Source organism: Asterias rubens, chromosome 8 (genome assembly GCF_902459465.1).
Source record: "Asterias rubens chromosome 8, eAstRub1.3, whole genome shotgun sequence".
Classification (NCBI taxonomy): domain Eukaryota; kingdom Metazoa; phylum Echinodermata; class Asteroidea; order Forcipulatida; family Asteriidae; genus Asterias; species Asterias rubens.
In genome coordinates this window covers 8106230-8133576 of record NC_047069.1, presented here as the reverse complement: position 1 = coordinate 8133576, position 27347 = coordinate 8106230, and the positions used below count along the sequence as shown (strand labels likewise).

The window sequence follows — 27347 nt, the reverse complement described above, 5'->3', positions numbered from 1 at the left end:
CATTGTGCGAAACTGCTCCTCTAAAGTATAGTTGTCTAGAAAGAGGTAACTTCTCATGAAGCCCTTTTTAAGGGATTTGAAAGTACACAAGTATTGTGCAAAAAGGGGTGTTTTTCTTTCAGTATTCTTTGGCAACTCTGATGACCAACTGAGAGTTTTCACAGTTGAGAAACACCTGTGGTTTTGACAATAACCAAAGTTTTTGTTGTGCCTTTAAGTGGGCCGAGGGATTGCAGTGGAGTAATCACGCTGTTTGCCTTATCATGAAAACAATTATTGGAGTTCATGAAGTTCATTTTGAGCTTGAACTGATAAACTGTTTGGCAATTTTTTCTTCTTTTTTAATTGAAAAACATTAATAGACGTTCTTGAATTACACCGAAACAGTTATGTTTCTGTTTTCTCACAGCTGAATCCCCCACATGGTTTCTTGTTGTTATTTTTTGACAATGGCCTACAATTTAGAGCATTATTGAAAAAGACTAAATACTCAAAAATGACATGGTATAGAGCACTGGGGAGCTGTTATTCTAGTGTAATGTGAGACAACTCGTTTGTGCAACAAAGAGGGTGTTGAGTGTTTTCTTGCAACTTCGATGACCAGAAAGATTTATACATTTCAGCGGGTTTGTTATTTAATTTAATGCATATGATTTTTATCACCAGTGAGGATACTGGTCTTTGAAAATTATACGGATTACCCTGTCTTTATGTGGATCCTTGGCAGTTTATTTATGTTTTCCATTACTTTAAATCATTATTATGGATAAGAATAACTGTTGCCAATATGCACCTCCCTAGCCAGGCTTTATGGTCGTAGACTGGTTTTTGTATCAAAATATTTGTTTTATAAGTCAATTTAGACCTAGGCCTACAGGTTGTTTTCCGAAATTGGTCAAAAATAATTATTGAAAAGTATGAAACTCATTAATCCACAGCTCAGATGTTTTTGTTTCTTTGTTTGTCGCTGAAGTAGAGAACCAGCAAAATTTCTCCGTAAAACAATGTCCTTCTCTCAAGCATCCACTCTTTGAATCAATTAACTAACCACTATGCTATAATAAGTGTCTCCTGATTCATTACGAAAAATAAAAGACTCCTTGCGCTCTCTCGCCGCATCTGGGCGCGGTTCTCTCTAGCGACACACTGCGCATGCTCGAGGAGCCAGTTTAACCAACCATTCCCACAATTCAGTGCGATTAAAAAACAAGATGGCCGTCGTTCTGTGAAAATTTTCCGAAACCCGGTGGAAAAATAACATCATTATTCTCATGTATTTGATGTTCTACCGCGGAGGAAACATACATAAATTGTTCAGGTAATGATTACTTCGTTTGTTAGTTTCAGTGATAGGTAATGTTGTGGTTTTAATGGCTCCTTTTTTTACAGTTAATTATTTATCAAAACGCATGCCCATTTTCCGGACAATTTTTTCTTTTCTGAGACTGAGAGTGGAACGCTGAGACCGACTCGCAAAACAAGAGTCAATTCTAGACTTAGATGGCTTTTTCCTGGTTGTAACCTGAAAAATCTTGGAAATATCGCGTACGTATCTCAAATAATTGTCAAATGTCATGTATGCATGCAAGGGGAGGCATTTGTTGGCGGTGGATTCAGATCATCATCGATCAGTGACTGACTGGCAATGACGACTGGCATGAGTGACTGGTGTGTCATTTGCATATGATGATTCACTCAATTTGGAAAGATAAAATTAAAACTGAAACCCTGTAACACAGTTGTCAGTTGCGAGCGCAGATTATTATATTGATATGGTCTACTGTCTATACTACTACTATACTCCCTTATTTTGAAAGGAAAACTATTTTACATCACATAATTATAATATTTACACAATTTTTAAAAAGCCATTGGATTTGGACACTTTCTGAACAGAACAAAAATTTAAAGTTCACAGATTTACAAATAGGAAAAATCGCCACCACATTATCCAATGCATTACTCTTTGAGAAAATATAAAAAAAATGAGCAATTCTCAATATATCAAGAATAACACTAACAGATTTATTTTAAACACATGTCATGACACGACGAAACATGAGGATTTTGGGGTTTTTGCCCTTATTTTTACCCGACTCCAATGACCAATTGAGCCTAAATTTTCACTGATTTGTTATTTTATAATAAGTTGTGATACTCAAAGTGTTGGCCTTTGGACAGTTCTGTTTGTCGATGTTGTGCGATTGCTTTTAAAGAACATTTACACATGATTCACTTCAGTCATGACGTGTCCTCCTACACTACTTCATATACATACCTGCTACCAACTCGCCATCATTCAACTCGCTTGGTGCCGTCAACTCCTCCAATAGACATTTAAAATCCACAAAAGGGGCTTAGAACTGTAATGTAAGGTTTTAGCGTAAAGATAATTTTCATAAGTTTTAAGTAAATTTTCAGTTATAAAAATTAAATACTTTTCTCATGATTATTGTTTCTCTTATTTTCTTAGTCTTAGCAGCAAAGCAGTCGGCCGCCATCTTGCTTTTTCATGTAGCTTGTAGGTACATGTGTAGTTGTAGAACATGGACAACATAGAGCGCTTTCCCTCATATAGAATAATCTTGGCCCTACCCCCTAGTTGCGATAACGTAACCTTCCTCCCAATGGCAGCCAGGTCGGAGGGTTACAGTACGAGATTATCTCGAGCGGCAAACGACAATCTTGTCCATCATGTATAATTTGGACAGCAAGTCACCAGATTTGTCAAATTTTTACCACTTTCAAAAATCATGCCACAAATGCTAAGGGCACAAGCTTAATCCTCAATGTCTAACGAACACTCAAAACTCCATTGAGACATTTTTGTAAAGATAAACATGATCAATTCCCGGAGCGAATTTCCAGGGTTATATTTTGAACCTGTCTCAGCGCTTTGCAAACGCTTTATTTTTTGGTCACCAGGCGCTGAACCGCAGGTACCAGCCTATTGGATTGACAAACTGCCGAGCCGCGGCCGAGTTGGACTAAACCATTCTGTGAAAGGGGTTTTATGAGGCAGTGCGTGTGCGTTGTCCGTTTACAATGCCTGCCGTTCACACATAATATGGCGCACACGCACTGCAGCACTGCCGTGTAAACAGGCTCACGCTGTGCTTCTCCCTCTGGTTCATTTTCTAATTTGTCGTTTTCATTTGTTTCACATGCAGGGTTGACTAAGACAAATCACCTAGAATTGACTTACCCCCAGAAATGAGTACTGCTATAGTGTCTCCATCCACACCCAGCTCAACGGATGGTGACATCGGTGCATTTGGTGGCATAGATCACGACGATAGAGGTAAGGTTTTTTAACTTCATAAATTTTAATAGTTGGTTGAACTTCATTCTTCCTTAGGAAAAAATGCCAGATCCTCCATTTTCTGGATAAAGATTCCCAATGCTCTTACTAAGTTACTTACATGTGTATTATTAATTAATAATAATAATCAGAGCATATGTGTATTATTAATTAATAATAATAATCAGAGCATAACAAGAAGAAAAATTTGTAAATTGTTGGCGCTTGCTCGCTAGCGGAGAATGGTGATTTGAAGCGCAGACTTTGGTGGTAAGCAGAGTCATGAAATTGGGCCCAGACTGTTTTATCACATTACATTACTTCAGGCTGTTACATGTATGTTGGTACGCTCATCCGTATGAAACAGAAAGCCTGCAGTATGATACCCCTACTTTGATTGTATGTTTATGTTTATAATCTCCTGCCACCAGGTGTTGTTTCACCTAGGCCAATGAGCACAGACAGTAGCACTGGGGATCTAGCAATGCGTAGCACAAGTTTGGACTGCTCCCCTGATGACAGCGAGGATGCTGAAGAGAAGGCAAGACTTACTTGCCAAGTACTGGAGCTACAGAACACACTGGACGGTACGTTCCGTTCCGTAAAGATGCATTCACATAAAAACAATATTTATCTACTAAAATCCATCTTTGAATACTGCAAATTCGAATCATAGGCAGGTACGACAACCCCTTGTAGATTTCATACAAACGTTTTTTTTGGCCTTGATCTTCGTTTTTAATTGTACATTACATGTAGCAATCAATTTAATAGACCATAGCAACCACTCTACCATGTACTATACCCACAGAAGTAGCTTCATGTTACTTTGACGTCTAGAGACAATAATTGATGGTGTGTTGCAAAACAAATATTGATTGCTTTTTACTAGTGCTATTCCCCTTTCTAGAATACACCTCTTGAGTTGCAGTTTAAATCACAGCACTTGAAGCAGTCAATATTTGTATTTATATAACACCCAAGCAGATCCTTGCCATTTGATTGGAGGATTGTCCGTCACGTGATAGCAAATAAAAGTACCATTGCACGCTGAGTCACTCGCCGTGCTTGTTCGTTCCATCCGAAAAGTACCATTGCACGCTGGCACGCTGCCAGCGTGCAATGGTACTTTTCGGATGGAACGAAAAAGCTGAGTAAAAACATCACTGCGTGCGCGTGTCTTTGGTAACGCAGCAGGTGTTACTGCAAGAAGGCATAGTAAAATTACTAGCATTCGGCTTCTACAGTTGAAATTGCTTGTTTTGAAAGTTGTTTCTTTCAATCAAAATGACAAAGTTCTACTTGGATGTTATATAAAACAAATAATGAATGTTTTTCATTCGTGCAATGGTGCGAATATGTTCATTCGTTGAAAGCTGGAATGTTCCATTCAACTCGGCTCCGCCTCGTTGAATAGAACATTCCATCTTTCAACTCATGAACATATTCGCACCATTGCACTCATAAACATTCATTATGCGTATAATAACACGCCTTACAAATATTCTACCTTTTAATTGGTTTAGAGCGCGTCACATGACATGTCTTAATTTTGCTTGAAACGGCGGCTCTGTGATAGTGCATGGCATCGTTTGCCGTTTGATAGTCCGACGACTATCACACGGCATGCAGTACCCAGACGCTTTTTTACCCACCTTGAACCCAATCAGTTGTGCAGCTGTGTACCTGAAAGGCGCGTACGAACAGTACGTGTACGAGGATGATAAACAGTCTGATGGGGTGTTATAAAACAAATATTGACTGCTTTTACTCATGATATGGATTTAAACTCCGACTCCCTCTGTGATTCCCGGCTGTTCCGAATAGAATGCTCCGGAGATCAGCTCGGGAGTTGTAGTTTTAACCATACATGTAGCATTGGAAGCAGTCAATATTTGTATAGTGTACTACATCATTCCATCACTACAATATTCCAACTTCAATATTCTCAGATACTATATATAACAAAGGCTAACAATTTTCTCTCAATTCCTTATCTGCACATCAGATTTGTCCACCAGAGTTGACAAAGTGAAGGAGGAAAACCTGAAGCTGAAGTCAGAGAACCAAGTCCTAGGCCAGTACATTGAGAATCTCATGTCAGCGTCCAGTGTTTTCCAGTCCACGTCACCAAAAAGCAAGAAGAAGTGAGTATTCGTTTCTGAACTGTTAGAAGTAGGACTCCAATCACAGATAAAACCTGTGCTCTAACATTCTAAAGATCATCATCCACATCCCTACCATACAGAACAAAATTCACCAAATTGACAAAGTTGTTGTAGATTGATGTAGTCAACTTAGATCCCATACTCTGTTGCACTGTTTTGTCCATGTGCAATTCAAGTCCAGCAAAGTCATGCCTAGACCATTTAGGAGAAAAAACACCTCTGAGCTAAATTTTAACACAATGATGGCAAACATTTTGTTAATCATGCCATCCATGGTGTCTCTTTCAATGTGTGTTTTTTTTTTATCTTATTTGGTTTTGTTGTCAAGGATTTTAGATTTTGTTGTGATTGCCTGTTGTTTCTATTGCACTTTTACTTTTGAATGCTTACTAGAGTCTATGCCAATCTTTATAAATTTGTATTTCTTTTCAGTCAAACTTGTCAATGTGTACCTACCATGTTTTAAATGCATTACTGTGACATGATTGGTAATTCTATTACAATGTCTGAAATGCGTGTGTCTTAGACTTGTATACTATATCTGATACTTGTATTTTTATTCAGATGTAAAATAATTTGCTTTTTATGATAATGTGACAAATATGAGATTCAGTCATGCATTGTTTGATTTGGCTGTCCTGCATAATGTCATTCATGTAGTGTACTTTGTCATATTCTTGAATTGTTTGCTGTCATATTATGTGTATTTTCATTCCTACATGTATGACTACTGTACATGTACAGTGCCTGATTCATAAACTGTTCATTATGCATGTATGTATGTTATCTTTCTCTTTGTTTGTTCCTTTAAGTCTGTTGACAAATTGGATTGAATATTGATTGATTATTGATTGCAAGTGCTTTGGGTTTGCCAATAATTTATTGATGTTGCATTTAGACTCTCATTTTACCCAGTGGAGTGTACCTTACATGGTACACATATTGATTGCCAATTGATTGATTGCTTGATTAATATTGTTGAAATTGCATATTGATTGATTGATTGACTATTGATTGAAAGTGCTTTGGGTTTGCCAATAATTTATTGATGTTGCATTTAGACTCTCATTTTACCCAGTGGTGTGTACCGTATATGGTACACATATTGATTGCCTATTGATTGATTGCTTGATTAATATTGTTGAAATTGTCTATTGTATTGATTGATTGATTGATTGACTGATTTTTCTTGAAACTTCTTTGTTTTTTGTTGATAATTCATTTTGCAAATAGGCTCTAATTTAACCCAGTGGAGTGTACACGTGTGTACATGAACATGGTACAAACACTCAAATCAGTGAAGGGATATTCTCATCCCACATTGGTACATACACATGTACATTGATTGCATATTGATTGATTGATTGATTGGTTGATTGATTGATGTTTTTGCATGTCAACATGCACACACTGCATTTAGTTTTGTTGATAAATCATTGATATTGCATTGCACACTGTATATGAAGTATCATTTAACCAATAACCAGTTGATTGACATCATAATGCTCATATTATTTGCCATTCTCAAAGAAGTGAAGAGAATTAGTATTCTCTTTGCACATTCATACACATATTGATTGATCGATTGACAGATTGACTGTTGTCTTATTGTTGAAATTGATGATTGCGTTTAAACTCTCATTTAACCTAGTAGTGTGGTGTGAATGCACATAGTTTTCTGTACACACTCAAAGCAATGAGGAGGGGATAAATCCAGTTGAGTGTAGTGTACATTAGGACTAGTGTACAGTACATGTACTACAAGTATGTAATGTCCACTGTTTATGCAAATTACACACCCCCTTAAATGGATTTAACCACTCTTCAAATCTTGTACTCTACTCTATATAATGATATAGTTATTATGCATATTAATGTTTCTAATTTATTCATATAATTCATACCCTGTCCCTTAGAAAATCTTTAGAATATACTTTTTTTTCAATTGTCCTTTAAATGTATTGGTTGATAGTTAGGATTGTAGTTTAGGCCTACATTAATCATTAATTATTATGTAATTTTTATGTAGTATTATTTTCAGACTCTTTATGAGTACATTTGACAAATTCTATGAAACATCAGGATTGCAGAAGACATGTTATAAATAATTCATGGATGTGTGTCTATTTCTGTACACCAGGTCTGGTAGTAAGGGAAAGAAGACGGAGAAGTGAGTCGTTCATCATGTGTGTGTGTGTGTGTTCACTGTTCTTGCAGAACAGTCCCAACCAACTGGAGAGGTACCATGTGTAGAACTGCCACGTCGTCGTTGCTACTCGTCGCATTCTTAGCACCAAAAAAAGACGCTTCGGTAATTCTGCTCATACCACATGGTGGAGTTCTCGTGCGCAAATCTCTCTCCCCAGTTCGTTGGCAAAAAACAAAATCTTACTGTCGTTTTTATTGAGAAAGTATCCTTAACGAAAACATGCGTCTTGGCGCGTCATGGCGTCATGATGCATGTGACAATTATGCAAAATGCGTACTAGCTTATTTGAATGTCTATTTAGCATAACTTGTGTGGTCCAATTTGCTTACATTTTTTCAGTCATGCGTGTTAAAAGCTGAAGGACCGAATGAATTGGGGATAGAACTGGCTGGGTCAGGTGATGGTCAATAAACCCGCCAACAAATTTAAATAAATAAAGGGTCACAGATCAAGAGAAAAGCTGCGTAATATAAACCATTCATTGTATCTGTAGGAATCCAAATGTTTGCAACCAGCGAGTGTAGTGCACTGCTACCATGATAGGCATGCCGATGTACAGTCGTACGAGTAAAGTAGTCTTTAATGCAGAAGCATATAAACTAATTATGTGTTGCCTACTTCTCAAAACCAAAATATACCAACTAAAGCTTGTTACTGACTGCCAGTGTAGTTTAAAGTTAGGACGCGAGTAGACCAGGTGAAATGCTTGATCATGATTAACACTTTAATAACAGTAAGATTACCCACATTGATCCTCTGTTATGTCAAACCTGTAATCTTGCAAGGTGTTATTATTAAGAAATGCTGATGCATCCAGCATGACAAAGGTTTAACATTGGTGTAAACTTAGACGACTTTAACAACATGTTGCTTGCATAAAGCTCATTATGTAGCGCATAATCCCTGCAGATGCAACGTAGTACAACATGTACAATGTACTGTAAAACTTATCTTTCTGTGTATTTAGGAAGATGGCTGTTCAATTCCAGTCTCACATGCTAAGGTCTTTTTTTTGGGGAGATTTAGTACCGGTAAGTGTTTATGAACACAGTACACTGTTTTTTTGCTATGAACGTGTACATGCACATCAGTAGAAGGCAAACAATCGTAGGTGGTTTCCATGTACATACAAAATGCAGCGAAACTATACCCATGGTACCCCTTGTTTAAATAAAATTCAACCTCACTCTCCATATCATCTTTGTCGCAAGTGTCCTGTAGCTTTAACACATACATGTACGTGTACATGTACGTGCATACATACTAAGATACAAAAAGCATTACAAGGAAATCACTCGAAGTGTTTTGCAATGGCTTAAACACATTGTAACAATAGATTGGCTTTAGTCGTCTCAGTATGAGCATTCTCAAGATACATGTACATAAAGCTTAACGAAATGTTGTGCATAAACTAGTTGCTGACAATTTCTCGGCTCCAATTGGGATAAGCAACTATTGCAACCATATTTTCCTGATGGGGGTATACAATGCATCTACAGTGTCATAGCCCCATTTTCCAAACAGAAAAATGCCACGTGCACAAATAAACCAGTTGCTGACGCTGTTCTATGGATGTTTTACACATAAAAGCACTCACTTGGCTGTTCAGTCAACATGTCATAATTATTCTCCCAATGGGGGTATATCTACTCAATGCCCTACTCCCCCATTAACATGTACAATTTCCAGCATGTTCTCACATCTCAGTGTGAATGGCAATACAGCCGTTGTAGAGTATAATGTAGTGTAATCACAGTTATTTAACTATGTGTACAGTGTAGAAAACCAAGTGCTGTAGTGTAATACACCTTCAAGGTCAAGTCTGCAAGAATTTGAATCCCAATAGTATAAATTCACTTTTTAAAATTCCAAACGTGTTTCACTATTAACATCTTAGAAGTCGTTGTATTTTTACTTTTTGGACAGATCCAACCCTGAATCTTGAAAAGTTTTAAGCTTCACATCTTCGTTGATAACGGACCACAATTGTTTTTTAACCCCGATATTTGTATATGTTGTGCAATAATTTGACTCTTTAAATAGTAGTATTATTTTTTCTCTGTACATTGTTATCAATAGTAATAAGACATTTAATGAATTCAGCGTGTTTGGCTTTATGAAGAAGTTACGGGTCTGTGCAGGGTTTATGAGCTAACTTAGGAATTTGTAATATTTGGGTTAACTATCATTCAAAATCAAAAGGATTTGTTTTCAAACAAAGAAGTTCTGCATCAGTTACTGCTTTACTTTATTCTAAGTTATCCACAAGAGGTACACAAGATCATATACTGCCCCCTATTCATGCAGTCATCATCTTTGAAAAGCTGATGACTAAAGAAAACAACAACATGCACACAAAACAAAAACTATAAAAATGAACTGTCTGCAACTATTTTGTCAGCTCTACCAATCCTGTTTAAAACCTTTAAGTCCTATTCATTATGGTTTACTCATATATATTGTACATCAACTCAGTTTTTCCACGAGTTTTGGGGAAACAAAAAATCACAGAGATATTACTCGGTTGGGATTCGAACCCACGATAGAGCAGTGTCATACCAATTAGACCACCAAGATTGCCCGGTAGCTAGAGGCAGTTCAAATCCTATCTTTATGGTTGGTGGACCCTTTTAGAGCTCCTCATCCAACAGGTGGAGTATCAGTCCTGTTTGACTCAATACTGATTAATCTCACATGATGGGCCACATTGTTAGATGAACATCCATCAATGGAGCCAAGTAGTTTGCATCTCCTACACGTATTAGGAACCCTTGAACTTGCAATTCTTTTCATGGGGCGTCTTGAAATTTCCTTAAGGAAGGTGAACTCTGGGAAGGAAATTGTAAGCGTGGCAATTCGAGGGGGCACTTGGGCGGAGCTAGGGGCGCCTTTTTATCTTTAAGTCTAAAGTAATGTCGATAAGTCTGCATTTCATCCTCCTCTCTTTGCTTGTATTGTAACCTAACAGTGAACATTGATACAAAAGCAAAGTGTGGTGATAAGTTCATGGGCAGTTTAATTTATTATTAGGAATAAAAGATTACAGATATCAATATTTTTTTTTTTTAATCTGGCCACATCTGGACCACCCTCTCTGATGACAAGTTAAACAAGTTTTTTCTTTCAGAAGATAAATTATGAAAAGTTTGTGGTTAGTTTTTTTTTTTTTTTTTAAGGCAAAGTATACCTTTGGCTTTTTTAACTGTTCCATTTTTTGTTTACTTCTATTTAAATATAGATATACAATAAAACTAACTCGCTATTTCAAGATAACGCAGAAAATCTGAGCGGTCATGTCCAGACGGGAAGAACAATCTGAAATGGGAATGCACAATCTGAGAAGCATTTCATGCAGAAATGTTTCTCAGAAAGAAATGTTTTTGAATAAAGATAATCAAAGTACATGTATTATATTGCGCCGATATCCGCCAATGCACACACTCCTTTGAAGGCCTTTGTTCCTCAAAAGTTGTACACCATCAAAAGCTGCAGCCTTAACAATTACATTGATGGTCATTAACATTGGGGGCGATAATCATTGGTACATGTATACCCTACCTAACCTTTGAAGTAAAAATAAAAGAAAAATCAGACTTTTTCTTCAGGATGGATATAGTGTAATTGAAGATTATAATTACAGTGTATTAGGAATTTTGAAGTACCAAGAAATTTCGTCCACATTCTACAACAAATACAGTGTGATAAAGTGTCTATTCAGAAAGCACATATCAACCCTACCAAATTTAGTCTAATGTATTCTTTTGTTTTTTATAAAGCATTTAGGAAATGCCCAGGAAACTGTTTTTCGCTGCATTTTTTTTAATTCTTAGTTACTTTACAATTTTTGTATTAAAAAATATTATTGTTTTTGTACATTGAAAAAAAAAAAGTCAGAACAGTCATCCAGCAGTCTTATTTAAACTTGTAGACGTCCTTCTCATTGAATGCTTCCTGTCCGAATGAAAAACAGTTCTCTTCAGACCTATGTACAAATCAAACCCAAGGCAGCAACCTAATCATATCTCATTTTAGAATCGCCTTGGTTAGGTGCTCCATTGCTGACAAGTGTTGATTTCAGTAATAGCCCAGGCAAAGAAAGAAGTATAGTTTTTCATTAATATAATAAGTTGATAGTGAATATTATGTGTTAATTTTCTCGTTATATTTTGTTTAGGTTTTTCTTCATGGAGTATCCATTGTAATTTACCCAATCAACACAGTAATTAGGCAAACTGTCAATAACTGTGATTAATTCATGTGTCTTAACACCGGGGGGGGGGGGGGGGGAATTACATGGTGCTGCTAGCTGTGGATTCTGTGCTTAAGCCTGGCCATGATGCACGGCTTATAGGAGTCCACATTATTATTAAGGGCACCATAAACCCACAATTCTTTGGTAAGCAGTGTGATGCAAAACCGGCCTAAGCAGACTTTTTTGCTTACATTTTCTGCTCAGCAAAGTTTGCAGAATTCCGGTAAAAGAAAACATGGTGCTTATAGACATGGTATTTAGCTTGCTGACCGTTTGATAAGCACTGGACGTTCGGTGCTTTCCTAAACAAAACAAACCCACCAGCTACTATTAAGATCACATGTGGGTTTTGCCAGGCATTTGAATTTGTCCTTCCCTTTTCTCCTTTAAAGTTGGGCCCATTTTCACAGAGCTGCTTAAAACGCAACATTTGAGCACAACCAATGTATGCTTACAAACATCAGTAAAATGTTAAAAACCAAATATAATTATATCTGTATACTACTGCCTTTACCATCAAAGTTAATACTTGTAGGCCTACTAATCACAATTACATGTGCATATCACACTATGGCCCAATATCATGTTTCCACTTAACCGCATAGTTCTGCGCTTACAGCTCCAAGATTCATGTGCTTTACAGGGCACAGCTTTAAGCACAGATGCTTGGTTAGCATTACGATAATAATATATAGTAACTTTTAAATGAATAGGTAACTTCATGGGTGTCTTCATCATCATCAATTCTACATCATGTCAGTTTGTAAGCAAATTTGTGTGTTGAGCACGAATTTCTCTGATGAGAGTTTAGCATATATTATTTTGCTGAGCAAAACTTAGAAGGGTACCAACACCAAAAGATGTACTTAACATGCTGCTTGGCTGATAACCCACTGTTTATAAGCACTGTTCTATGCTCAGCATTAAATTTCACTAAGCTGTTTTGCAGAAATTGATTTGCTAAGCAAAACTTTGCAGGGAACCAACAACAAAAATTGTACTTTACATTGTATCTTGGCTGGCACTTACCTCCGCTAAGCAAGAGTGTTAATGTGCTTAGTGGGCTTGATTGCCTGAGAGCTTTTTGAACAGTGTTTTTCTGAATATATTCCTGTGGGTTGATTGTATAATTTATCATCTTGAAGAAATGACTATTTCATATGATTCTAGAGAGAAACCTGCATAGACACTGCCTTATAAATTATTTCGCTTAAATCCCGTAACACCTAAATAATTCAATGTGTAACTGTATTAAATGTGGAGTTAAGCAAAAAGAAATCTCCTGTACAAATAATGTAGAGTCTCTATTTAAAGTAGGCTTTCATGTTTATCTCTAAAAAGTAATCTTCATTTTATAAGGTTATTTTTTTGTTTTTAAGTCTTGCCATAATCATGCAAGTAATGACAGTGTCTACAAATAAATTGTGGCTGTGAATTAATAAACAAAAATCAATGTAAAATTAACAAGTTTGTTTTGAGAAGTGCCACATTTGATTGCCTAACATCCAAACCCTTGTGCCCCCTTTAAATTGACCTCCTTTCCATTGACTTAAGAATTTGTTGATAGCAAAAAGAGGAGAAGTATCAACTTTAAAAACCTCCATGGTAATATTTTCCCAGCAAGTTGACTGAACCATTTTGAAACCATTCAACCACAGTCAATGCGTTATACAGTCATGGTGTTCCTCCTGATACATGTATATTAAGTAGTCTGATTCCCGATTTGTTTTGCCTTGGGTAAAACCTGAAAAATTGTGATTAAGCCTGAAATGTATATTAAAGCCTACACCATGTGTACATTGGTCAGCCCTTGTACTTGTAATGATATAATTCCTGTTTTTTTCCCATGGACCAACTATCCTGCCTGGTTTATAATGGCACTCTGAGATGCCTTTACTAAATGCTATCATCTTACAGGCTATCATGAACATTCAGAACCATATTGAATGGTATTAAATGGTCAATAGAAAGGAGTGTCTCTTAATGAAGAATGAAATAAGGAATGTCTCAGGTTCTGTTCCACTTAAAAGTTCATTGTTCAATTCAAGTTTTCCCAAAGAACTAATGGAACTGAAAACATGAAATGGAGAGCACAAAAATCAAAGAACAAGTCACTCTCTTCGTTTTCTTCAATAGGTATTGACTTATTCCTGCGTTTCAGATGACAAACTCCTGTACACAGTCCTATATAACCAAAAATACTATTGACTGAGAAATAACTTGGATCCTAACAGCATGGACTGTGATTTTGTCTAATGTTTTCCTGATTGAGGATAGCTTCCAAAGATTGTTTTCGCTCCTATTTCTAATGGTTTATGGAAAAATCAGAGGAAGTAGTGGCCGTCCCGTCGAAGGGAAGATCCAGGCTCATGACAAGCTGTACTTAGTTGTTTTTTGGTGCTTGTTGAGATGCACCTGTGAAAAAAAAAATCACTTCAAAACCATCTACCTGACACCATCAAGTTAATTGCAATTACTCAATTTCCCCCCCTCTTCTATTTGATTGTGTTTCATCGTTCCACAGTTGTTACAATTCAATGGTATACCCATCACTGAAATTTAAGACTCGATATCGATACACATTTTGATATTAAATTAACCTTTTCTCGCACCTCCGATCAATCTGCATTTCATGTCATTTCAGACGCAGGTAACCTATGACTTGTAGTGAGTTTCTTTACAATAACACACGTACTGTAGTCCCCGGGTGATATTGTCACATTGTGTAATTACAACCTGAAGCATAACACCTACGTGTCTCTATGTTTATCTTCAAGGTATTGAATGTCTAACTTAATTGCTCTCGAGATAAGATTATAAGAATGAAAGCTGAAATTCAGCTCTTAAAAACATCAAGGCCAAATTTCATGGAGTAAGCAGAAAATATTGCTTTGACAATTTCTCTCTGCTAAAGCAAAACTGAGCAGAGTATCAGTCGCCAATGGTATATGTGGCATGTTAGTTTGGCTGGTAACTTTTGATAAGCATAATTTTGTTGTGCTTAGCATCTTATTGTGCTTAAGCAGACATGTTTGTTTTGGGGGCAAAGACATTTGTTGGTGTTCAAGAGTGGAGAAACACTATGTACAGGTGTATAAGTATACGCCGTATGAACTTGATATACAGCTGCCTTTGACAATGTACAGTTTAAGGTTCACCCTTTTTTTTATACAATTGTACAGGGTTCAAGTAAAACTAGATGCAGTTCAAATGAAGACTTCCCTTCACTTATGTGCAATCTGAATGCTGCTTTCTTTGCCTCATGTATAATAACTGATTAACACCTGTATTCAAGAACCACCCTTGTCCTCTGTTAACCTCTATGATAAAAAATATAGGCAATGTTAAAAAACTTTGCACTCAGGGTGCAAACACTGAATGGAGGAAGGAAGGTGACCTGATGAATGTCATAAATTGAAGTTGGGTATGAAAACCAAAATACTGATAAGTGAAATGAGACAGTCTTTATCAATCTTAAAAAATTTTGTATCTGAAGAAATAAATGGAAACTTTGTTTAAAGTCAATGATTTACTCAAAATCATAAATTAATCCACAAATCAACATAAAAATGTGAAACTCCTGCATTTTAATTTACTTGTTGCACAAAGCAAAGTTGCACAAGAACGGTTCAAACAGATAATGCTTCAAAGTTATGAAAATAAAATGATGTTATGACCGAAAAAAGAGGAACACATCCAGATTCCTTAAAAGATAACAAAGAATGTCTGGCCTGGAATTACTTGTGTAGTTAACTCCGTTTTCCTTTGTGCCCTTTAATAGTTTCCCATAGAATTTAAGACTTTCCAATGGAGGTTCCTTTGCGAAATGAAAATGACCTTGCCCTCTATGGGATGATATTCCAGGCCTGGACTATGTCTTATAAGTTTTGTGTAAATAAACATTGAAAAAAAATGCTTGACTCTACGAGTAACTGAAACTGGAGTTTTGTAGTGAGGCTACATAACATGTTATTTGCATTGCATTTAGAATTAATTGTGACTCATATAACGAACCACAAGCCTTTTGTTTTTAAATAAATGAAAAGTATAAAAGATTAATGGAAACTTTTTTTTTGTAAAGTTTCAAAAACTTTCTACAAAAAATACTGTACAATTATTTACAATTTATCCTACAGTTACGAACAAAACTCCAAAGTAATAGTAACAATGAATTATTGTTTTAACATTGATTTCTTAGTTAAAGCAAATAATTTCCTCATGGATAAGCCTACCAAGTGAGGGCAGCAACTATTCTCCATGATAGTGAAGCAGTTTTTCAAACCATCTTTGGCTAAAGCTCTGTCAGTATTTCAGAAGCCGTTCATCATGGTGCTTCATAATGGAGTCTAAGCCTAAGCCAAAGCCAAGGCATTGGTTCAAACAAATAGACCAACAATAGTTTTATTGTTTGTTTGTGCATTCATAAAAGGATAGCCAATATGATAGCTGCATCTGTACACCATAAATAGCCATCTTTGATTCTACTCATTGAAGCCTGTGTTAACAAAGTCTGCTGTATAAAGGAATTCACCCTTAAAACTTGACACTCGTGTCTGCTTTAGAATCTCAGAAAATCAACTGCACTGCGTTTTGCAAAACCATAAAGAAGAAAATTGATGGCAATCTTATTATATATCAGATCTGGGGTGGATTTCACAAAGAGTTAAGACTAGTCTTGTCTCGAGTTAGAACGAGTTTCTCATCCTAACTTAGGACTAGCCTTAACTTTATAATACCTCCTAAGACTACTCCTAACTCTTTGTGAAACCAAGCCCTGGTCCCGGGAGTAACTTGATAAATGTGCCGTTACTGAGTTGAGTTGATGGACCATTATAGTGTTGCAACTAGATCACTCTGTACTGGTAAAATGTCATGACAGTGTTAGAAATATTCCAATTGATAATCAGTGAAATCCCAAACAGGCCCAGCAGTACAAGAGAGGGTGGGTAGAGAAGGACCACTGTACGCCTCAGGAACGGTAAAGCTGTAATGACAATCAAAAACAGATATCAAAATTAGGACGTGCAAATTCCTTGCATAAAAGAAGGGAAGGAAATTCTACTTTCTGCTAGTACAAGTTGAAGTCGGAGAAATAATAGCATAAACTTATGGAATGCCTAAGTCCGCCTGAAACACTCAAGGCCCTTTAAATGAACTGAAACATTTGGTTGTATTGGAATCTGTTAGGTAGGTGACCATATACATATAAAAGCAAACATTCATGCACTCATAGTTGATGATTGTGATAAGAGTAAAACAGAATGAAACTTAAAGGGGCAGTATATTTGTCCAAGGTTTTAATACAATGTATAAGATTCATTCCACTTCATGACTAAGCGTAAGTCTAACTCTGGAGTTGATTTAGCTACATGTAGGTAGGTGACTGTTCTGTTTTGTGAACAAGTACATGTACAAAACCGAACATACATGCACATATATTTGGAACTGGTATTGACGTGCCCTAAAACTTACCACTGTATCCCAGAAAGGTGACATAGATGTAGTATGTGATTGCAATCAGCCACAGCGTGTTGCCGATCAATGTAGACAGGAAGTTGTCATAACTAATTACAGCTATTCATGAGAGAAAACGAGAAGATCGTTAAGAGAGATCTCACACAATTAAGAAGACTTTGACTTTTTTTTACAAGAAGTTTGGTTTTCATCAATCATTGGATAACAGGAAACAATTTCGTCCAGCTAGTTGGCATAGCAACATATTTAGATTAAACTTGTTTTGTGCACACTAAACGGCAATATTGAGTAACAAATCGGTGATTTTTGAGTTGCAAATGGTACATTCTGTGAGGCATTTTGCTAAGCTATAGGGCCCACATGTATTCACTGGATAATATTTAGAATTGTGTCGTTGATGCTAGGCTAGTTGATGATGCTATACTCACGAATATACAGAATGAGCTGAACTACGTGTAGAATAATGAGAACAGGAAAGAAGGCGTTGAGGTGTACATCAAATGCAAACCCCCACTCCACGTCCTGTGAGTTTGTCCCTGTGACTCGCAGATACTTGTTGGCAACAAGCCTGCAATGATAGAGTAATGAATGAAGCCATTGAAAACTGATGACTGTAATAATGGTCTAAACAGCACCCAAAAGAAATCCAATTGTGAAATACGTGATTTCAAATAGTTACAACTTTCCAGAAGTTTCTGTTAAAAAGATTATGGGCAATCAATACAATACAATATACATATACAATACAAAATTGGTTTATATCTTTTCATCAAGATCACAGCGGTTTGTGATGACACAATCGCCTTTCAGGAAAGTTTCACTACACAAATGTATAATTGACTGTTGGATTAGATTAAGTCTTTGCATTTTTACACGAACTTTAATTCCAATATTTCCTGTATTTTGCAACCTACATGTATGGATCATATAAAGAAGTTTAGCATGACCCTGTGATTATGATAAACTGACTAGGCTATCTGGTGAATGTAAATAAAGCTTGTCATTTGGATTCATACAAAGAAGTGTACAGTCAACACTCCTTATAGAGAGGGTCCACTTTATTATAAAGAGTACATTTTGAAGTCTATAATATTGACAAATATTATTTGGTGCTTCTTTACCTTTAACAACATTCGTGTTAAAAGAGAAAACTTGGCCAGTCCCGGCTATCCTGTTGGAGTTGACTATAAATTATGCTTACCAAAGTACAGTTGCAACCAGTAGTCCAACGCCAATGCAGTCCACAAATACCACCCACAGGAGAAACTTGAAGAAGCCTACAACCCCGAGCCTTAACACTATGGCAAATCCCACTGATGAGGCTGGATAAAATAAAATTGTCAAAACAATAATTACTTAGGCCTTCTGCACAGGTTGACTTCCAATTCATACGAAATGTTGTAACTTACTCCTCAAGAAGGACATGTATGAATATCAGCATTACTTGTAATTTGTTTTAAACCTTCCTACTGTCAGACCATTTAGTACAGTATCATCCATTATACATTAGTTTGAATGAATGATAGATAATGTAAGCCTGCATGTACATGTAGTGTGTACTTGTAAACAATTGGTGCTGAGCACAGTCGTGCCACCATACACAACTTGTGTTGACAAACAGAAGGTCAGCTCAGTGGAACATGTTTTCAATGAGCATTAGGGTTAATATGTATAGAGACCTCAGTCAAAAGACTTCAACTCTGTAGTAAACCATACCCAAACTGGGGAGGGGGGGGGGGGGGCGCAGAGGGTATACGTGTACTTTAAACAACACACTATTTTTTCTCTTGTACAGAAGTACCCCCTCCAACAATGGCTTGCCCCCACCCCAAACTAAATTCCTCTAACGAATTCCCAAATACCAAGCACATGTATTCAAAGACACCATGCCCAATATAGAGCACCAACTGCATGCTCTATACAGTTGGATTTTTTGGTTTGATCCATTCTGAAAAGATAATTTATTTCAGAAAATACATGTGTCATTAGTCACTTCTAATGTCAACTCATATCCAGTTAAGTTTGAGCCAATTTTAATCAACAACTGACACGGGAAAAGAGTTCTTAGTCCTTACCGCATAAGCAGATGCTAAGAAGAACAAGAAAGGCAGGGTCGTCTCTCGCCCACTGATCCTTGGTTTCTGTTAAATGGAAAGAAAATGTACCCAATGTTATGACGGGTTTTAAGAAATAAGTATATAGGCAAAGCGTGCAGGCTATATTCAAACAAATTCAGTCGAGTTATATCTTGATTTGTCCTGCATCTGTTGTGTTACAAGATTTGCTTCAAAAAGACCCAACCACTTCCAAATATTGACAAATTCAAAAAGTTTATCGTGCAGTAACAAAACACAGTTTTATATATTAAAGGGCTGTGTGTTTTGGGCCTACTTACGTTTCCTGTACTGGAAATTACGGTATCTGAAATGAAGATAAAAGCAAAATTATTATTTAGTAACTTAAATTTTCAACGAGACTGAATAAAAAAGGCAAACCACTTCTAATCAGAGGTGCTCTTTACAAATGAGAAACGCCTTGGTGTCCTTGCTATTCCTCAGTACCATTCCATTCCTTTATTTCAAACTTACACTTTCTGTGGTGCAACAAGGAGGTATACCATTTGCCACAAAGCAAACTCAAAGTCCATCTGGCGAAACATAACAAGCCGCCGCATGAATTTACGGCGTTTTGCCTGGGCTGTGTGTCTATTGTCGAGCATGGGGTTGGGGCTGGTAGGTCGGGACCCATTGGGGCTTGTCGGGGGCGAGCTTTTGGCGATGATGACAGATGACAGCATCTTAAATGTGTTTCTTGATCGACTGACTCAGCTCTGCAAAGAATAATAAGAGACTTAATAAAAGTAGCAAAAATACTGATTCATGTCACTTTTGCACTCTTATATGTAACCTATATTTATTAGGAAATGCCAAAAACTTGACTTGTGAAATTGAAGGTTGACTTGTCACTATCATCAGACTAACTATCAGTCACTCGTCATCAGCGGAGAATACAGACATAGCCCAACAAGAACAAGTTTAGTCCAGTCTAGCAACGCATCCCCCCCATCCCATGACATGTCCAGTCAATGTTTGTATATTGCCATAGACTCATAATCATACATGTAGTAATTAGTAATTTAAAATGAACATTGAAACCAAACAAATAACTTGTATAAATGTATTGTATTTGTAACATAAACATTTGAAAAATCATATAATAGGCCTATACACGTAATATAACTAAATACGTATTGATTTGTATCATCATACTTTTGTTAAACAAAAGTCTGACAAAAGAAAAGTGTATAAAAACCCAAGAAAAAACTACATTACCATTAAGCAGAAATACTAAATAGCATTGACTAGGCTGATTGTCAGTTTTGATTAATTTCATCTCATTCAATATTGCCGCTTCCTCTTGTTTATCACGAAATAGATGCAGTACATATCAATGTAATACAAACACACAGCAAAACTCACCAAAATAGCGTCAAAATAACCTCCCTCAGCATGTGTCTCCGATCAAAATGAAGGCAATTTAACGCAGTTCTAGTACAAGTTTACAACTACACTGTTACACTGTTTACATAATGTTTTTGAAGTAACATAATTTTGGGTAAACAATTTCTCGACGTCGATTGTTATGTTAGATGTAGTTCGTGTGTGTACGTATTTTTCGTGTACGTGTAGTTGAAACTTTTTCCCATGTTGCAACCTCGCCCGCTTACTGTAAACTTAAATGTTCGTAATATATCACCAAAACCACAAAAATTACGTTTTGATGCAAAATTATATACACAATTATTATTTTGTATTATTTAATGACATTTAAGTGAAATATTTTGTACAAAAGTGTTGAAGAAACATTTCTGTAAAAATATAATTAGATTTCAAGATGGCCGCGCCCATGGTAATTTTTTGGGTACTTCGTGAATTGTGTGCAAACGTTATGTGCTGAGTTAAATTGTACTTTGTGAACTGCGTGAGTGATTTTCATCAAAAATGCCGAAATACTTTGAAGATAAGGAAGAGTCGAAACGACCATGCGCTGGTGTTCGAGAGGATCTCAAAGCTTGTCTTCTGGCGAGTGCTTGCGTAAGAATTGTAAGTTCAAGTTTGTTTTATTTTATATCATAAATAATCATATATAAATATTATAATGAATAGGGTAGATGGCCTTATCTTTCGATCCAATGCGGACCTTCTTCAGAGGCATAAAACAAGTACAAACAAATACATATCCATTTATAGAAAAAGAGAGGGGGAAATGGATTATTAAGGAAAGGATCCAGAAAGAAGCGGGAAAATAACAGCCAATCAAATAATCATATATATATATATATATTTTTTTTTTTTTTTTTTTTTATAAATTTTACGTCCTTGCCACCAACTTGCGGCCTTTTTTTTTATTTTTTTTTTTCTGGATGTATATATGCGGTAACCCTTCTTCTCAGGTAAGAAAAAAATTCAGTGGTTTTGGAGTTAATTAACGGCGGATAAATTGGTGGCGACGTCCGGAAGATTATCCATTAATTTTAAGTTCAACACTAGTCTCTAAATTTGATCATGCAATCCATGACTTGAGGCGTTGAGCATTGCCCTTGGCAACTTTGTTATTGGGGCCTTGCTTCATGGTTCGATGTGTGCGCCCAGCCGCAGTGCGGTTTAAATCTTCAGTTATTGAAGCAGCACTCGAAGTGAAAGGAAGAAGAAGGTCACAATCAAGCAGTAAAATAAAAATGCACAATTTAAATTAAAAAGAAGAAGCAGAACAAGAACTTGAATTGAAGAAGTAGTTTATGTAATATGGCACTTAACTTGTAATACCAAATACTTTACGTAGGTCTTACTCTTGGAATTTAGAAAATTACACCTTTTCTAGTTACATGGAGAACAAAATCATGTTTCAAAATGTGAGTTTTGGGGTATTGTCACTTTCAGACAACAGTATTGTTTACATTAATATTATTAATAACTTTTGACCTAAAAACTGTTTCAAAACATTTGATTGATTTTAAAGGATAAGAAGACGCCCAAAGAATGTCTACAAAAAGGAGAAAATGTTGACAACCACTGCCGGGCACTTCAGGTGTCATTCTTTGAATGCAAGCGATCTCTAGTAAGTCAATATTATTTGAGTAATTTAGTTCAATATGTAAAATACAAACAACTAAAGTACAATTTTTGTTTTCATTTTGTTTCATACATTCCTCAATTTTGTATTTTTGTTTCCCAGTTGGACACAAGGACACGATTTCGAGGGAGGAAAGGATACTGATCGACAGACAGAGCATTTGTACAATATGTGAATTGACTTTTGGACAATAATTTTGCTGACTATGTCCAAACTCAGAGCGCAAAGCCTCGAGGAATTGTGTGGCCAACCAAAAGACACACTGATGTGATATTAGTGTTATTGGGGAAGGGAGTAGAGACAATACGACGACCTGATCAGCATAGCTTGACCGTCTGTCTCCAGCATCACACCACAACGTGGAGCGTATTCAAGATCCAGCCAGTTTAGGAATGATTTTATCAGATTGTGGTTTGTTGTCGACAAGATTTATTTGAGATTTTGTAAAAAATAAGATGTTCAGACATACTTTTCCTTTTATGATTTTTTAAAATCACCGATGTAGTGGATTATGCAAGGCTTTATTTGATTATACTGTAATATACTATATTTTCGATTAGAGGCATTTGGTGCTCAATATGTGGCATGGTGTAATGTAGTTTTACAGAAAGAGGTAATTATACGCCCCCAAAATGTTAATCTGATAAAGGGATTGACCTTTCCGTGACATCTGAAAGTACACGTTTTCTGTGTAACAATATGGTAGTTTTCATTAATTTACTTTCTTGCAACTTTGATGACCAATTGAGTCCATTTGTTCCCAAGTTTGTTATTTTAGGCATGTTTGAAACAAGTGAAGATACTGGTCTGTGACTACTTTTACCAAAAAAATGTCCTAGATTTAACTGCATGCATATTATTATTTCATCCTACTTTTAAAACTGTCCATTACATGGTTTAGATGCCATTGTTGTTGGTAAACATTCTAAAATTTCTGGACCCAAAAGGGTAAATTTGTAGATGGAATTCTTGAATAAATCCATAGTGAATAAAATTTTAAAAAATGTCATCTTTTATTATTGACATAACTAGGCCTTATAGTCGTATTATTCTCTAGGACTCTAGATATCCCTTCCCCTCCATTGAACAATCTTCCTCTTCCTGCCGTCCATAAATAAAACCAAAAGTGACCGCTAATTTTATTCAACACCAGCATTCGTAAATACGTTAATTCATGCAATTTATTTGTTGTTTTGCTGGGAAAACGACAAACCTGTACTGTTTGTGTTGAGGAGAGTTCGTTTGAACGGATGGCTTTGGGTTATGGTTAGAAAAGCGCCCGCTCTTGGTCAGTAAGATGCATTACTATTATTTATTACAAATCCACACAGAGCCATGATGAGTCTGTCTGTCTTTCTAGCCTATTTCAATCCACTGCAGGAGAAAAGCCCCTTCACAAATTATCCATTTCACTCTATCCTTCACTGTCTGTTGCCAGGCAAGTTAGTTTATTTTTCTCACCATCTTCTGTTTTGTTGCCATCTTTTGCTTGTTCGGTTCCTGAGTTCAGTTGATTGTTTTGCAGGCCATACCTCCTTGCTAGGTACTTCTCAACTTCTTTGATTTAATATAATCGTCTTGATTGTCATGATGAGTACTGCACCGTAAAACATTATAAGTAAATTTGTGGGTGTTTCAGTTTTCTACTTGGAGACACTGGACACTATCTGATCAGTAATTGTCCAAGACCAGTCTTCTCACTTGGTGTATCTAACAATATGCATCTAACAATATAAACATGTGAAAAGTTTAGCTCAATTGGTCGTCGAAGTTGCGAGATAATAATGAAAGAAAAAACACCCTTGTCACATTTCTAAATCTGAGGTTTCGAAATCAAATTCGTGGAAATACATGTATACTTCTTTCTTGAAAACTACTTCACTTTAGGTCAGGATTTGTACTCAATGGAAAGAAAATGTTTGTACTTTTTTTCCCGGGCCCATGCCTGACATACCATATAACTTCGCCGTCGCCCCCACCCCACCCCACCCCACCCCAGATAATAAGGAAGTTATGTGGAAGATGGACATTTTCGCTGGGTTCAATTTTATTCAGAACGTTGGTGGGGTGACTGGTACGGCCTGTTACCATTGTGGAAAGTGAACACAGAGATGTTACCAATCAATAAGGTCACTCAAAAGGCGTTGCCTGGTGATTGTTTGTGTTTGATATTACTGTGGCAAGAGTTTTACGCCTGGTTCAAAACATGATCACCTGTGAGCCCAATTTTATCAAGCCTGTAAGTATGAAAACCTGCTATTCATACAAAACTTGCTTATTAGAAACTTTTTACCACTGAGCCCAAATTCCAAAGTTTACATTATTGCAAATGGTACCCATTTAAATTTGCTATTAAGCAGTATAGGCCTATTATCTGCTTAGCAGCTTTATAGAGTTGGTCACAGATGGTGATTGGTCAAAACAGTAAAAAGCAACCCAATTATCTGTTATTTTTTGACTTAAACTAAGCAAGTTGTCACACGTCATTGGTGTTTCCAACAAAAACAAAGTTTTGATGTTTAGCATAGAAACCATAATTCAGCGCGCAATTATGCAAGATTGGTAATTCAACTCTTCCTTTTTATGGAAAAGAACAATGCACAATGCACAATACAAAATGACGTTAGATCCGGTTTCCATTTTTTTTGACTGGATCTGTGTGCACTTCTTGGATAACCCACGGTCGGTTTGTTCGTCTTTTCTTTAGTCTATGTGAATGACGCTGAAACAAGCTGGAAAGACTTGTAAAAATCTACCAAACCGTTCTGCGAAAATGATGTTTTCTGTTTGAGACATACTTGTTGCTAAGTTTCCAACAATAATGCACATAATAATATAAAACAATAATAACGAACATAATACAAAATGAAGTTAGATCCTGTTTCCATTAGTGTTTATCTATTTTCTGGATCTTTGCTCACTTCTTTGAGAACCCATGGTCGATTTGCTCGTCTTTTCTTTAGTCTCTTTAGCGGATAATTGTTCTCTTTCAAAATGACTTTCCAGATCCGGTTTCCCTTTTTTTGTATATTTGGGATCTTTGTGAAATTCTTGGAGAACCTCTATGGTCAGTTTGTTCGTCTAGTCTGTGAACATCATTGCATATTTCATGGCCGTGACTGGTTAGACTGGGTATAGAGCTGACAAAAAAATGGCTACAGTGTCCATGTTGTTTTGGTCATAGGCCTACCAGTGTACATGAGAAACTTTTACCTTTGGGATTTTTTATCCTTTTTGTGGGTCAGGAGAGAAAAGTGAAAACCATGCACGCAGTTCAGCACTTTTAAAATACATTGTTCTTTATTCGTTATCGATTGAACAGATGTCGCTTTTTCCCCCTTTTTTTTTTTGGGGGGGGGGGTGCCAGATTTTGTTGTGTCGAAATATGACTTCATTTCATATGAACATATTTCACATAAAAGAAGCATGAACTTCATACCCAGCAAGCTTCTAGACTGAAATTAAGCCAAAAACAACATTATATTTTGTTATTGTTCAATCATAGAGAAAGGACCAGACGCAAAACTTCGATTTTTATACATTAATTCGTACTGCTTGATTGTTTATGCCATTGGTTCATATTGTGGCTTATATATGTGTTCATATATGTGTTCATATATGTGTTTTGATGAGTGGAATGTGAATAAACAGTTAACTAAGGTTTTAACAAATCAGTTCTTATGTTATTTACAAATTTAAGAGTAGACCCCGACCCGTAGAGTAAACACAATTGCAAAGTACATGTACGGACCAAGTCGTGAGTTTGTACGTTTCAAAAATAAAAATAAATTGTTTTTTCCGGCAATGCCGACCAGGTGTATTGCTGCTGAATGCAGAAAAACACTTTTTGAAATGTACCAACTCACGACTTGGACGTACATGTACTTTGCACGTGTGTTTACTATACGTATTGCAGGCAAAGTCTGCCTCGATTGACGTCACAAAAGGGGTAGGTGGAGTCAGCCCCCCAAACAACTTTATATATTTTTTAAACATATAAATCGTGACAAACAATTACTAAACAAATTGTTTTATTGTTCGTAAGCATATACTCTTATGTTTGAAAGAAGCAAAATTCTATTTCCAGGTGTTTGAACAACCCGGGTGGCATATGTTTGCACAGGATTATGTTTTACTATTTAACAGCTCGCTTGTTGTTGGTTGCTAAGTTGTTTGGCTGCCATGGCAACGATTATTAGAACAATTTTGCATTAGCTTCTGAATGTTGTGAGAACTTTGACAATGTTGTAAACCAAAGGTATCATACAGGTCAAATATTACTTAGTAGATATTTTGTAAGAAAATATATTTGTAAAACTAGTCAAGAAACATTAGTTTCTAAATATTCAAACTGAAGGACCGATAAACAGTAACAAACTTTAAGAATGCCCAAAGAGGGCGTGTCAAACGAATACTGTTTGCCTGGAACGATGGCTTCACTCCTCCACTGTGTTTGCTTTCACTGTTAACTCTGAGCCTAAAGGTAACCTTGGATCACTCGGTTCCCATCTCGGGATGGCGGTTGAACCAAAATAGAACGAACCTTACGTAATTATTGTTTGGACAGTCTTGCGGACAAAAAGTATGACGTAGTTCGAGAAGTTGAGGAAAGGTGAATAAAAGAAAGTGAGAACGCTTTATGATTCATCATTTCGCACATCTCGCAGGTTTGGAATTGACGGCATCTGCAAAACGTCCAGAAAATGTAAGTTGTTTGTTCTCACTTTTTGGCAATAGTTTAATTCATTTAGAGTCGGCTAATTGTTTTCTTTTTGTATACTAAGTTCGTACCTTCTTAGACCGCACAAT

The 27347-nt window shown here is 36.4% G+C and overlaps 3 protein-coding genes across 3 annotated transcripts; 2 read left to right on the top strand and 1 right to left on the bottom strand.

The window, feature by feature from the left end:
- Nucleotides 1-1207: 1207 nt before the first annotated feature.
- Nucleotides 1208-13390, top strand: LOC117294075 (short coiled-coil protein B-like). Its single transcript, XM_033776594.1, has 5 exons — nt 1208-1318; nt 3171-3301; nt 3733-3888; nt 5310-5448; nt 7610-13390. The coding sequence occupies exons 2-5, from the start codon at nt 3214-3216 to the stop codon at nt 7641-7643; spliced, it is 417 nt and encodes a 138-aa protein (XP_033632485.1). The 5' UTR covers nt 1208-1318; nt 3171-3213; the 3' UTR covers nt 7644-13390.
- Nucleotides 13391-14053: 663 nt separating this feature from the next.
- LOC117294074 (protein unc-50 homolog) lies at nt 14054-21060 on the bottom strand. The gene is made up of 8 exons (XM_033776593.1): nt 20885-21060; nt 19994-20235; nt 19801-19826; nt 19481-19546; nt 18607-18727; nt 17834-17973; nt 17403-17504; nt 14054-16914 (listed from the first exon to the last, which is right to left on the bottom strand). The coding sequence occupies exons 2-8, from the start codon at nt 20200-20202 to the stop codon at nt 16775-16777; spliced, it is 804 nt and encodes a 267-aa protein (XP_033632484.1). The 5' UTR covers nt 20203-20235; nt 20885-21060; the 3' UTR covers nt 14054-16774.
- A 249-nt stretch (nt 21061-21309) lies between these two features.
- LOC117293647 (cytochrome c oxidase assembly factor 5-like) lies at nt 21310-24340 on the top strand. Its single transcript, XM_033776030.1, has 3 exons — nt 21310-21508; nt 22425-22523; nt 22641-24340. The coding sequence occupies exons 1-3, from the start codon at nt 21407-21409 to the stop codon at nt 22680-22682; spliced, it is 243 nt and encodes an 80-aa protein (XP_033631921.1). The 5' UTR covers nt 21310-21406; the 3' UTR covers nt 22683-24340.
- The last annotated feature ends 3007 nt before the right edge of the window (nt 24341-27347 follow it).

Coding starts and splice junctions, on each gene's coding strand:
- LOC117294074 (XM_033776593.1), bottom strand. CDS start 20,202: ATGCTGTCATCTGTCATCATCGCCAAAAGCTCGCCCCCGACAAGCCCC. Junction 18,728..19,480: donor TCTTAGCATCTGCTTATGCG/GTAAGGACTAAG, acceptor TATTTTATCCAG/CCTCATCAGTGGGATTTGCC. Junction 17,505..17,833: donor TCAGCTCATTCTGTATATTC/GTGAGTATAGCA, acceptor TCTCATGAATAG/CTGTAATTAGTTATGACAAC.
- LOC117293647 (XM_033776030.1), top strand. CDS start 21,407: ATGCCGAAATACTTTGAAGATAAGGAAGAGTCGAAACGACCATGCGCT. Junction 21,509..22,424: donor CGAGTGCTTGCGTAAGAATT/GTAAGTTCAAGT, acceptor TTGATTTTAAAG/GATAAGAAGACGCCCAAAGA. Junction 22,524..22,640: donor TTGAATGCAAGCGATCTCTA/GTAAGTCAATAT, acceptor TTTGTTTCCCAG/TTGGACACAAGGACACGATT.
- LOC117294075 (XM_033776594.1), top strand. CDS start 3,214: ATGAGTACTGCTATAGTGTCTCCATCCACACCCAGCTCAACGGATGGT. Junction 3,302..3,732: donor CATAGATCACGACGATAGAG/GTAAGGTTTTTT, acceptor TCCTGCCACCAG/GTGTTGTTTCACCTAGGCCA. Junction 3,889..5,309: donor GCTACAGAACACACTGGACG/GTACGTTCCGTT, acceptor TCTGCACATCAG/ATTTGTCCACCAGAGTTGAC.